We start from the raw sequence: 14,454 nt of genomic DNA, 5'->3' as shown, positions 1-14,454 counted from the left end.
TGCTGCAGCCCATAGGGATCTCCTGGAACCCCAATACCGTGGGTACCTAGGTACCATAAACAAGGGAATTATAATGGTGCTCCAGTGTGCCAATGAGAATTGGTAAAATTGGTCACTAGCCTGCAGTGACAATTTTAAAGCAAAGAAAGAGCATAAACACTAAGGTTCTGGTTAGCACAGCCTCAGTGATACAGTTATGCACCACACAGGGAACACATATAGGCCACAAACCTATGAGCACTGGGGTCCTGGCTAGCTGGATCCCAGTGACACATATCAAACATACTGACAACATAGGTTTTCACTATGAGCACTGGGCCCTGGCTAGCAGGATCCCAGTGAGACAGTAAAAACACCTTGACATATACGCACGTTGTTCCATATGACTCTAAATAATGGATTCGGATAGGAGGTGCTTGCCGATTTTGTAATACATGCAGATTGGCTATTTCCGATTATGTGTTTAGGCGGACCAGAGAGGAGACTGTCTGTGATGACATTCCCTTGGCTTACATAGGCGTTCTTTACATATACGCCTCCTGCGGACCACATGGGGAGCCAGTTATTGCTCGAAACACATTGGTTTGCCTTATGGCGGACCATTTAGGAGAAACCAGCTCGAATTAGACATGGGGTCTATTCCTATTTAAATGCCACAGCGACACGCAGAAGTAAGGATTCAATACATTTTCCTCTGCTGCGCGAGTAGGTACATGGAGAAGAAATAATTTTACGAGAGAAAGGATTTAGTGGGTAGAAAGGTTAAAAAACCCTTAGAACTTAGACTGCTTGCTTCTTTACCTCGACAGATACCGCAAGTTAAAATTCAGCCGCCATTATTGCCCGGCGCACTTGCATTTCACAAATTTGAAGGATTTAATTAAGATACTCCATTCCTGAATGAAAGCCGAAGTTGAGGCTTCATCCTTGTTAACGATTTGTAATTAACTTTCAATGACGTAAGTAATCATATATACTACTATGATTTCTAAATTAAAATTTTCAATACCATACTAAGGAACAATGAGTATTTAAAGACGTTATGTTCCTACTAGGAAGGAGACATTGGGGGTCATTCCGACCCTGGTGGTCCATGACCGCCAGGGCCGGGGACCACGGAAGCACCGCCAACAGGCTGGCGGTGCTTCCAGGGCCATTCTGACCGTGGCGGTAAAGCCGCGGTCAGAAAAGGGGAACCGGCGGTTTCCCGACGGTTTACCCCTGGCCCAGGGAATCCTCCATGGCGGGGATTCCGACCCCCTTCCCGCCATCCTGTTCCTGGCGGTTTTTACCGCCAGGAACAGGATGGCGGGAACGGGTGTCGTGGGGCCCCTGGGGGCCCCTGCACTGCCCATGCCACTGGCATGGGCAGTGCAGGGGCCCCCTAACAGGGCCCCACAAAGATTTTCAGTGTCTGCTTTGCAGACACTGAAAATCGCGACGGGTGCCACTGCACCCGTCGCACCCCTGCAAATCCGCAGGCTCCATTCGGAGCCGGCTTCCTCTTTGCAGGGGCTTTCCTGCTGGGCCGGCGGTCGATCTTTTGGAGATCGCCCGCCGGCCCAGCGGGAAAGTCGGAATGACCCTCGCGGTCTTGTGACCGCGGAGCGGTCTTCCGACGGGGTTACTTTGGCGGGCGGCCTCCGCCGCCCGCCAAAGTCGGAATGACCCCCATTGACAAGAAACAATAACCATAAACTGGAACCATTAGGTGAGTGCTTATTTCCAGCCTTATACACATAATTAATTGGACTGATCAATTAGGTCCCTTACTAATCTAGTTATTTAAATTACTATTTTTAGGTGCTACCATATAGAAACTATTTCCAGTCCTGATGATGACCCGCTTTTGATTTATTTCTATACATAGGGTCGAAACGTCGACACAAAACTGAATGTGGATTGAAATTGTATAATTCTAAGTGACTTCAAGGCTTCCTGGATTGACGGAGCCTTTAGAAGTTCACATTGATTTTAACCACGTCTTGTATATATTGTAGATAACACTATGACTTTTTTTCACGATATTCACTTTCACTGTGTTTCAATATGTAGGAGCACCTATAATTGTAAATAACTCTATACCTGTTTTTAAAAATGTGCATTGTATGTTGAAGACTTTTTTGAAGGAATTGAATAAGTTAATAAAAGAAATAAAATATCTAAAATTAATTGAACAAAGATTGGATGAACTCAATTGTTTATAGTCAATTTACCACAGAAGTTTAGGATTACTTCCCCCTTGGAGTGACCATATAGTATTATTTCAATAAAAATTAAGCAACATTTTTTACACATAACAGCATATATCTGACTAATGTAGGACAGCAAAACAACACCTATTATATCAGCACAACTTAAGTTCTCCTTACCTTGTCATATCTGGCAGTCTCAATATTGTTCTCTTTAAATTTCTCTTGCAATGTCTCAGCTAGCTTGCAGAGCAGAGCACCATTGTCCAACTTCTCCATAAAAGTTTCTGCAGTAATTTCCTTATCTGTAAGTGCATCGTAAATTGATGGACGTTATTTGTTGAAATTAATTGTAAACCAGCAATCAAAGTAGCACCCAGCAATTAAAGAAATTATGGATAAGTAGCGGGAGAAGGCGAAGCCCATGCATGATTACTTTGATCTTTGCCATCTTGAAAGCTACAATGAACAAGATGAAGACAACAGTATGCAGCATAAGAAGCCAATGAAGAAAATCAACTGCAGTGGAGTGAGGTTTGAACATGATTTTTGGAGGAAATGTAAAAAACACACACATGATGGTGAAAACATGATGGTGAAGATGTAAGAGTAAAAGTGTGAAGTTAGCACCAAATGTCTACGCACAATAATAGTGACCATTAGCTCTTAAGACACTTAGGGGCATATTTATACTCTGTTTGCGCCGGAATTGCGTAGTTTTTTTTTACGCAATTCCGACGCAAAACAAACTCCATGTTTATACTTTGGCGTTAGACACGTCTAGCGCCAAAGTCCATGGAGTTTGTGTCATTTTTTAGCGTGGACACCTACTTTGCGTTAATGATATGCAAGGTAGGCGTTCCCGTCTAAAACATTGACTCCGAGGCATGAGCGCCGTATTTACACTCCTGGGCAAAATTCACGCCCGGGAGTGGGCGGGTCAAAAAAAATGACGTCCAGCCGTTTTTGCGCCGTTTTTTAGCGCCTGGTCAGGGCAGACGTTAAGGGACTTATGGGCTCGGAAGGAGCCCAGAGGTGCCCTCCCATTCCCCCAGGGACACCCCCTGCCACCCTTGCCCACCCCAGGAGGACACCCAAGGCTGGAGGGACTAATCCCAGGGACATTAAGGTAAGTTCAGGTAAGTATTTTATTTTAATTTTTTTGTGGCATAGGGGGGCCTGATTTGTGCCCCCCTACATGCCACTATGCCCAATGACCATGCCCAGGGGACAGAAGTCCCCTGGGCATGGCCATTGGGCAAGGGGGCATGACTCCTGTCTTTGCTAAGACAGGAGTCATTTCAATGGGGGTTGGGAGTCGAAAAAAATGGCGCAAATCGGGTTGAGGCGAAAAATTTGCCTCAGCCTGACTTGCCCCATTTTTTGGCGCCCAAGCTCCATATCCCCCAATGCCGGCTGAGCATTATTAAAATTCAATGAGTACAAGTCACTTTTTCATAATCATCCGAGGATTTCGTTTGTGACTCACAATATGCACATTAAACATATTTTTTTAAACTAAGGATTGACGCCTCCTGCAACTCACCCCCATTTCGCTTTGAGATCGATCCCTCAATGTAGGCAAATGTTACTCACTTGTGTGACGTAAATCAGTAGCCCCATTGCTAAACCAAAATGAATAGATTTTAGAGGACCTTTTCTGTAGATAGTTCTACACAGAAGGTCACGTTCATGGAGCACAGCAAATTGGATGTAATTACCTTCTTGATTAAAACCCAGAAGAAGGGAAGGAATAAGGTGGTGAGACAGTTTAGCTTCTTCATTTTACTTTGGAGGCCTGATTAGATTGTTTAGTAGACGTCCAGCTGAGAGACAATAAAGGGCCAGACTAGGTCATTGTTAGGGCTGCGAAAATTCAAGTAATTTCCTTTTGCTTAACTATGCAAACTTTTGGGAAAAATATATAAAATTACATGAAATGAAAATCTGCCTTTGAGCATTATAGTCTAACACAAAATGCATCTTTGTGTCGAACACATTTCACACAAAAACATGCAAAGGACAAAACCTTTACAATGCGGTCATTGCTTTTATCACACAAGTCATTAACACGAATATGCCTTTAAGACGCATGCCTGTATATGCCTGATGCGTGTGTATATATATTTATGGATGTGTGTGTGCATATATATATATATATTTATATATGTATATATATATATATATAAATATATATATATATATATATATTGCATTGTAATGGCATGTGGGGTTCAGTCATACACCCAAAATACAAAGAAGACGAGTACAATGAGCAACATCTATTTGCGTTCTGTTCATTCTCATAGTTCTCACGCTTTCACAATAAGATTTTTGCCTGAACTGTCTTAAAATTACATGACTTAGCATACTGGCATAGTTGGTGGAGTTCATGTAACAAGTGTAACAAAAAGTATTGGAAATTATGGGATATTAGACCAGATTATACCAGTTTAACAAACATTTTGGACAACCTAATCATTTCCAGCATTGAGGTCGAGTGGTGCAGTATGTTTCTGAGCAACCTTAGCAGATCGCGTGTACTCTTCACCACCATTACCATTTATTGCTTATTATTTATTAACCACATGTTTACTAAAAAAAGATCTGGTCCTGAAAAGACCAATTGGTCACATATACAGTGGATATTGTCCTCTGTGGGGTCAAGGAAATCTTTTAATTAAAACTGATACATTTTATCTGCATGAGACAATGTTTTCTGTTGTATCATTATTGTTATGCTCTTAAAAAGAGCCTTTGAATGATATGTCTAATTATTTCCTATATAGTGATAGTATCATTAAATATAGTAGCATATCCTAATGTTTCTCTATGGAAACACAAGCCTTGCTACAGTGAAAAAGCTTTTGGAGGCTAGTTACTTTAAGGACATGTGCAACATTAGATTTCTTCATGTCCCACTTTTAAAAATCATGCAGGCTGCCTTAAGTGATTTTAGGCCTACATAGGGGGGATATATTGATATTTAAAAGAAAGGGTCTGACATCTCAAAAGGGGTTATTTTGACAGGTCACATTTCAGTTTGTAAACAGCCACTGTCAGGCTACAATGGCAGGTCTGAGGCCATGCTTACACTCATTATAGCTGAAGACACAATATGTGCTGCAGTTTATTAGTGACATGTTAAATTACAGGCCTTGGGTACACTTTGCATCATACACTAGGGTCTTATAGGTAAGCTAATTATGCCACTAGGGAGTATAGTGTTTCAATAAATGTGTTAAGGGGTCAGAAGACATACACTGGACATTTTAAAACAATTTTCAAGAGAGCAGAATATAATTTAACAAACATATATGTGGCTGTGAGGACTGGGATATTAGTTGAGGGGGAGTAGAACTCACCTCAAATAATAATCACAATCATTGTCAGGGTGGACTCACAAAATCATTGCATAAACCTGTGATAAACGCTCTGGTAGCCTGGTACTTAGGCAGTCAGGTTTAACCTAGAGGCAATTTGTAAAGTATTTATGCAGCACTTAGCAATGAAGTTAAAATACAACACCAGAAAAATGCTATGGAAATTTAGAATAATAGGTACATTTTAATAAATAAAATGATATAAAAATGACAAAAAAACAATAAGCAGAACCATAGATATGAGCTTAGAGACCCCAAACTCCACATATCTATCCGCTCCCAAAGGGAATCTACACTTTAATCATATTTAAAGGTAGCCCCCCATGTTAACCTATGAGAGGGACAAGCCTTCCAACAGTGAAAAACAAATTTAGAATTTGTCAGGACATATACAACACATTACTATGGGGGTGATTCTGACCACGGCGGTTCAGTACCGCCGGGGCCAGGGTCGGCGGGAGCACCGCCAACAGGCTGGCGGTGCCCCGCAGGGCATTCTGACCGCGGCGGTTTGGCCGCGGTCAGAAAGGGAAAACCGGCGGTCTCCCGCCGGTTTTCCGCTGCCCTGGGAATCCCCCATGGCGGCGCAGCTTGCTGCGCCGCCATGGGGGATTCTGACACCCCCTACCGCCATCCTGTTCCTGGCGGTTCGCCCGCCAGGAACAGGATGGCGGTAGGGGGTGCTGCGGGGCCCCTGGGGGCCCCTGCCGTGCCCATGCCAATGGCATGGGCACGGCAGGGGCCCCCGTAAGAGGGCCCCACTGGGTATTTCAGTGTCTGCCTAGCAGACACTGAAATACGCGACGGGTGCAAACTGCACCCGTCGCACATGCCCACTCCGCCGGCTCCATTCGGAGCTGGCTTCCTCGTGGGGAGGGGTTTCCCGCTGGGCTGGCTGGCGGCCTTCTGGCGGTCGCCCGCCAGCCCAGCGGGAAAGCCAGAATGGCCTCCGCGGTCTTTCGACCGCGGAGCGGCCATATGGCGGTTCCCTCCAGGCGGGCGGCGCCCGCCGCCCGCCGGGGTCAAAATGACCCCCTATATGTCCTAGCTTAACCATACACTGCACCCTGCCCTTGGGGCTACCTAGGGTCTACCTTAGGGGTGTCTTTCATGTAAGAATAGGGAAGGTTTAGGCCTGGCAAGTGGGTACACTTGCCAAGTCGAATTTATAGTTTAAAACTGCACACACAGACACTGCAGTGGCAGATCTGAGACATCATTACAGTGCTACTAATGTGGGTGGCACAACCAGTCCTGCAGGCCCACTAGTAGCATTTGATTTACAGGCCCTGGGCACCCTCAGTGCACTGTGCTAGGGACTTACTAGTAAATCAAATATGCCAATCATGGATAAACCAATCAACCATACAATGTACACAGAGAGCATATGTACTTTAGCACTGGTTAGCAGAGGTAAAGTGCTCAGAGTTCTAAAGCCAACAGCAACAGGTCAGAAAAAATAGGAGGCAGGAGGCAAAAAGATTGGGGATGACCCTGCATAAGGAAAAAAGTCCAACACAAATAGTGCCAAAAAGTCTAAAGGGAAAACTGTGGTCATCTGGTTGTGTTTAGACTGAGTCTAACTCAAAAGATAAGGCCCATCATGATGGATCACTGGTTGGATCAAGGAATGAGGTTTGGTCCGGCAAAAAGTCCTTTTGACTTAGAAACATTTATGGAGATAAAATGTGAGTCGGTGTATCATTGGCAGGGCAAGCTGCAATCTGGACCCAAGCAGGGCTCAACAATGGTGGATTGCTGAAATGCAGGGTCCCGGTGCGGTAGTCGACAATGTCAGGAAAGCTCAAAGATGGCAAGGTCTGGAGTCCTTCTTCAGGAAGGTCGAGAAGTCTCAGTGAAGCCTTCTGTGTTTAGACTTGGAAACTTCTTCTGTAAGTCTGTTGTCCATCAGCGGGGCAAACCAGCAAGCGGAGTCCGACCGGCTTTTCAACGTCGATTAATCCACTGGCAACCCCGGACTTCATTGGTTATCCGAAGAGAAAGTTGAAAAAAAGTGTTTAGGTCCCAGTACACTCTAACACCAACCAAGGGTCCAGGATCTGGTGGGGTCATCCCTTAAGGATTAGGATTTACTGCAACAGAGACCTACAGAAGGGTCCATTGCAGATTCACTTTAATCTGGTCAGCTAGGCAGTTGTAGGGAAAAGGCCTCTTGAACATTGGTGTGTCCTTGTAGCTCAAACAAGAGGTCAGTCTAATGACCCTTGGAGTCACTGCTGGGATCCTGGGTTCAAGGCAAACATGCCTGTTTTCCTTTACATTCTGCAGATAATAGAGCAGTCCTTCTGAATCTTCACAGGTCCAGGAGTGCTATGTGGGGACATCTGTGGGGTCCACATTTAGGACCAGTGCAAGCCCGAAGGTAGAGGCAAGTAGGGGTGGATGAAGAATTCCGCTCTGCAGGTGAAGTTCATGGAGTTTTGCCTACTCTGCATTCCATGCAGAACACGGAGTTCCAAAAACGTTAAATTGGCAAGAGCAAGTGGGAAAAATCACTATTTCTGAACACAAACTCCTCCCCACGTTGAGGAAACTGCCCCTCAAGTAGAAAATCTACTTGAGTGGCAGAAAGAAGTTAGCGCCCTCTGGCAGTCTGTGTGATGCTGTTCGTGCTGATTTTACAGCACGGGAGAAACACCAGAGGAGTTTTTTTGGCACTTGCGGAGTACCGTGTAGCAGAACTCAAAGAACTACACCCAGGCCTAGAGGCAAGCCTTTGTCCACCCCTAAACCAGTTTGAATCAGTTCCTTAAACCGCACAGGTTTCGGTGCCATCCTGACTAGAGAGATAAAATGGAGGCAGGGCAAGGTGTGAGCTTCATCTGCCAGTGTCATGGTAGGTAGCCTCCAGGCAAACTTGTCAAGGGAGAAGTTCCCCACTGTCAGAGCCATTTTTCTGGGAGCAACACACATACCACAGAGGAGCTTTCAGGTGTCAGGTGACAGCTGGACACTGGCAGGAAAGCTGTTTAGGTTTAGACAGGGAAAAAACAGCTTTCTTAAAATGTCACTTCCAAAATGGTGAAATAAAAATCCAACTTGACTACTAATTTGGATTTTAAATTACTATTAAAAAGAGTCCTTGAACCATTTTCCTAGCTACTCCCAAACTGAACGTAGCTCTTATTAAAGGTAGAAGTGTACCAGTATTACCCTATAGGACAGCCAGCAGTGCCACAGTGAAAAACAACTTTGTAGCTGTCTTACTGCCATGGCATGTAAAACATGAATTATATTTGTCCTAATTTTTAAATACAATGCACCCTTCCCTTTGGGCAATTAGCATGAGCATTGGGGGTGACTTATAAGTATAAAAATAAAGGTGTCAGTCTGGCACACGTTTTGTGTTACCAGGTTGAAATAGCAGTTTTAAAACTGCACAACCAGGCTGCAATGGCACACATAGAGACATGATTTACAGTGCTACTTTAGTGGGTTCCACAGTGAGGGCTGCAGTCCATTAGCAGCATTTAGATTAGTGGCCTGCGTACACCTAGTGCAATATACTAAGACGTATAGATAAGTTAAAGGTGCCAACCAGGTGTGTGCCAATTTTAGCATTTTTGAAAGATAGGGCACAAGCACTTTGCTACTGATTAGCAGAGGCAAAGTGCACTGAGTCCTTTGGCTAACGCAAAACAGGCTCAGCAACAGAAAGCAAACATCTGGAGTGACTCTGCAGAAAGGGCAATTTCCCAACAGTGGTGCTCATATTAAAGAGAGATTTAGGGCCTGATTTAGAGTTTGATGGATTTAATTACTTCATCAGAAACGTGACAGATATCCTGTTTGCCATATTACGATTCCATTATATCCTATGGACACCATAATATGATGGTCATGTTTGTGATGGAGAAACTCGTCTGCCAAACACTGAGGGCCTGATTTATACTTTTTTAGAGCCACATTTGCATCATTTGTTTACACAAAAGCGGTGCAAACGTACAAAATATAATTGAATTTTGTAAGTTTGTGCCACTTTTGCATAAAAAAAATACACAAATGCGGTGCTAAAAAAGTATAAATCAGGTCCCAATTGAGGTCCTTATTCAACATATGTAAAGAACTACACATATCCATTAGGTTACTTCTGATCAATAGCATTAATCATACAGGTTCACAGAAAAAGATGAAGTAGGGAGAGACCGGCCTATAATATTTCAGTCCAATATTCTATAGTGACTTCCTGGTCTGCACTTTGTTCAATTGAAGAGAAATATAACTAGTTCATTTTTTATTCATTTGTAGGATTTTCCTGAATCACATGTCATTGGATCCAGCTATCCGGTTGTGGTTAATAGTATTTCACATTCTTGTTCATTCAACAGCCAAGGATCTGAATCCTTATTTGGCCCTCTTATTGGTTTGTGTGTTAATCAGGTGAGTAAACAATTATTAATTATTGCAGGCAGTTCTTGAGAGGGAATGCTATCTTCTACAGCTCTTTTAGGCTTTGCCCCAGCAAGCAAAGCTAAGGTCCTTGAACTTAAATTTGGCTTCAACAGGGACCCATTAAGAGCTTTCAATGCAGTTATGATATGTTTTTATTTTCGGATTTATGCACAGTCAGACAACCAGGAACTTAAGACTTACTAACTGGGTGATTAAGACCTTGAGAAGACCAGTATAGATGATGTTCTAGTAACATAGATTTACCAAATACCCAACGTCTGCTCATCTCTGACTCATGGCCATTTCTGAGAAGAGGTAGGTTTCCGCAGAGTAAGGATAGCTGGAGATTAAAGCCATTGCCTACTATATACACCTGCAGTATGACGGAAAGGTCAGTGCCAATGTGTATTTCTTAACTTGAGAAGGGACGTGGGTGCAGGTGCAAGGTCAGAGGCCACTGATGGGGTAATGCATCAGGAACAGTACCTCCCAGAATTAGGATCTGATTTTAAAAACATTTATGTAGAAAAAGCACTCCATCAGAAGAGGGCATGTTTCAAACATGAGGTGACGGCAGAAAGGTTGTATGATGCCATTTGCGAATGCACATAGATTTGCACATGGTTTGCATACCTTTGGAAGCTGATGAGAACGTGTGCAAAGAGACATATGTAGATGTTAAATATTAGACATTTTAGAGACGTTCCTAAGGCTACACCACACACAACAAAACAACTATCCTGATTCTTTTTTTTTTAACAGTGGTTTGTTAGGAAAGTTTGGACCCTTGAGATAGTAGGTCCAGTGCTGCCTGCTCATTCATCCAGCCTTGCCAATAAAAAGGTGCCATACACCACAATAGATCCAAAGGAATAAGGGCTGTTTTTTGTCCTGTTCTCATCCCTAGAGAGGAGGAGCTTTACCCAGATGTTGGCCACTGCTCATTCCACTTCAATTATAGGTTTGAACCCTTACTAATTGTTGGAGGAAGGAGATTTAGTTCCAGTTAATCTTGTAGCTGTGTCATTGCATTGCCTTCCTATCTACGATCTTATAAGTGTATGCGTTTTAGATAGGTTTGTAATTCGCCACCGTCTTTCAGTATGTGGATGCTTTTTAAAGGAGGAGATCGCTGACAACATGTTTCAGAGGGCCTGAAACAACTCCAGAATGGAAGGCAAATGCTATCCCACTGCTGTATCTACCACAATGGAAGGATGAAGCTCTTTGAAGCAAGAGTCTAAGTAGAGGCCCATTGCTACATTGGATATTTTTACCTTTTTAGCCAGACTCAACAGCTGATCAGGTTCCATTGGATGGAAGGAGGTGAATGCTTACTGTAACAATGATGTCAGGATGGGAAAATAAATGAATTATCCTGCATGATCGCAGGAACGACTAGAGCATGGCCCCTTTGGTTCCCTGTATGTTGTTTAGAGTCAGATAATATTGGAACGGACGTTACCAGGATTGCATGTGGTGCAGCAATAAGATGTCAGTCATGGTACAAATTGTCTTTGGCCAGGAGTAGACATCTGCAATGAGGCTTTTGGGGTCCGCTTTCAAAGTGCCATTTTTCTAGCATTTTTAAATATACCGGTGTGGATGAGTAGAACACAGTGAATCTCTCCCGCCCTTCTCGTTTGCACCTATTCTCTTTATATTAAAAGTGATGGTGGTAAGAATGCTTGTGAGTACTGGACTGCCTTGCTCATTGAAGGTAGGGGCACAGAGGCTTTGTGGCTTTAGTGGTATGATGTAGTAGTTCATATGTGTAGAGAATGGAAGTGTCTTCTTCAGAAGTTTTGCGTGTGATGCCTTCAGTAACTTCACACCAGTGAACAAAGATAATTATGGTTATTCCAGAGATTAAAATGTGGTCAGACTGGAACACGGATATATTTTGAGGTTCTTAACATTTAGTTTGTAGATGAGGAGTAGTCCCAATGTGTGATGCTCCTTGTGTACTGTTTTCTTCAATCCCAACATAGTCATGTTCTCTCCTACCTGTTAGTTGTCCTTGTTAAATAACTACATCTTGGTTTCTCAGATTGCAATGCTCTATATTCTAGTTTGCAGATGTTCACAATGGATGAGGAATTACTTCCAAGAAAGAATGATGAATTGTGACCAGACTAGAAAGCTGATAAGATAATTGACTTAATTTTATTTTAGAAGCATACTACATGGATTATTCCAGCAAGGTGCAGAAAGATTCATGGATGTTTGCGCGTGAGAGCTGTTTGACTATGATATTGTGTCATTTATTTTTTATTTCATGGAGGTGGCAATCATAATATTCTGCATATAAAGGGTTGTTTTCCTGCTTGTTGTACCGTAATGTTTAACGGTAATACAGAGTTTTGCTGTCCACTACACTCTATGACGTATATTTCTCATTTCTGCCTTAAACCTATTTAGATTTTTTGTTCCTAAACTTTTAGTCCCTCCAGATGTGTGAATAATTCTGCATATTTAACCACCCATCCATATATTCCTTCATCTAGTTACCAATTTAGCCATCCATGCACTCCCACCACTCATTCATCTATTTACTAATTCATTCATCCGTCATACACTAACCTATTTATCGAGCCGTCATCCATCCCTGCACTGCTTCACACATGCACTCATTGTTCATATTTTCCACACACTCATCCATTCATGCACCCATCAACTCAGTCACTCGTATATTTATTTATTCAATGCCTCATACACAAAATCAAAGACACAAACTCACAATCGAATAATGAACAAATGTTGCTGTGTACAGACCATTGCACTAAAGTACAAGGGTCTGTGCCTTCTGTAAATCATAGGTTTTTTACAAGATGGGCACTCTTTTAGTGCAAAAATATGCTTTACTATTTTTCCGACTTTGCATCTGTGCTGCACCATGCAGCAAATGTACAAAGTGGGGAAATGTAGAGAGTTTTCAACTTGCTCACCCGTAATACCTACCTCAAGATAGCATATTTTTTATGCAGATCCTTGCCTACCAATGCCAGTTGATAGAGATTTGCTTCAAAACCCATGCGTGGTTGCACGGGAATGCCCATTTCCCACCCGAGGAACGGCAAAGTAGTACTGTCACCAAATTCCTAAAGAAAATAAAGATTTGTTTTGGAAAGTAAATACAACTGCATCACCTTGCACCAACACAAACTTGGCACAAAGAGTTAGTAAATCCAGGACTACATTTGAGCTATGAAAAAATAAATACACAATGAAAATAAGCCTACTGGCCTATGAAAGGGATACAAATTATCTGTGCAGCTGTCCGGTAGCATGCTTCAAAAAACATAAAGCCGGATTCGGTTGTAAGTCAATTGCTCAGGTGGACGTGACATTACAAAGCAGGACCTTCTCATGCTCTGTCGTGGAAAGCACGTGAGCGCAGTATTCAATACAAGCATACGTGAACCATTAAGACGAGTACGTCTTCCTTACATTAAATAGAAAAGAAACATGGAATACATCTTTGCACTTAGAAATATGAAGCATGCGAATCATATTTCCCAGCTCCGAGATCGGAGGAGGAAGTGCTGACAATAAGCGGCTGACAACGCAATTGACAAACAGCCAATCACAACACACCTCAACAAAGTTCATGCCGCAGGCAACATTCAGACCAAAGGAAACCACAACAAGGAACGTGATGGAGCGTATAATTTACTGATAATTCAACCATACAGTATGCGTGATTTACTGACAGTGACAATGTTTAAAGTAGAACACAGATTTAAACGATGCTGTCTTACGCGTCAAATCACAGGGGCTGTTGCTTAAAATCATGATATCAACTGACTCTGGAGCGAAGATATTCCGCTATCTCAACGTGTTCCTGAGGTGAATCACCCAACTAAAGACAAAGAACGTAGAATAAAAGCTGCAAACAGAAGAAAAAGAGAATGAGATCAAAATATATTCTCTTCAATCACAACCACAGAATTAGAAAACATGTCTGTTAGACCTTGCATCCTTGGTGTGGTCTCCCCTAACTTTTTGCCTCTACTTCCCAGGTTGTTGCTGTGTGCTGGACTCTGGTTGTTTTTTTTTTTTTTTTTTTTTTTTTAACTCTGTTCACTTTCCCACTGCTGACCTCTGCTAAAGTGCAAGTGCTCCCTCTACGAATTCATATGTGTGATTCGTTTATCCATGATTGGCATATTTGATTTACTAGTAAGTCCCTAGTAAAGTGCACTTGAGGTGTCCAGGGCCTGTAAATCAAATGCTACTAGTGGGCCTGCAGCAGTGAGTGTGCCACCCACATTAGTAGCCCTGTAAACATGGCTCAGACCTGCCACTGTAGTGCCTGTGTGTGCAGTTTTAAACTGCCAATTCGACTTGGTGTGTGTACCCACTTGCCAGACCTAAACCTTCCCTTTTTATACATGTAAGGCACCCCTAAGGTAGGCCCTGGATGCCCCATGGGCAGGGTGCAGTGTATATTAAAGATAGGACAT

General features: G+C 42.9%; 1 protein-coding gene across 2 annotated transcripts in view; it reads right to left on the bottom strand.

The window, feature by feature from the left end:
• GAS2 (growth arrest specific 2) overlaps positions 1–14,454 on the bottom strand; it is a 570,246-nt gene that overhangs the window by 421,816 nt on the left and 133,976 nt on the right. For both annotated transcript variants that reach the window (XM_069221948.1, XM_069221949.1), the window contains exon 3: positions 2,373–2,497. In XM_069221948.1, the coding sequence (XP_069078049.1) occupies positions 2,373–2,497 (125 nt within the window). The remainder of the gene's footprint in view (positions 1–2,372; positions 2,498–14,454) is intronic.

The sequence above is a fragment of the Pleurodeles waltl genome, chromosome 3_1, assembly GCF_031143425.1.
Source record: "Pleurodeles waltl isolate 20211129_DDA chromosome 3_1, aPleWal1.hap1.20221129, whole genome shotgun sequence".
NCBI lineage: Eukaryota > Metazoa > Chordata > Amphibia > Caudata > Salamandridae > Pleurodeles > Pleurodeles waltl.
This window is presented reverse-complemented; position numbering and strand designations above follow the sequence as displayed.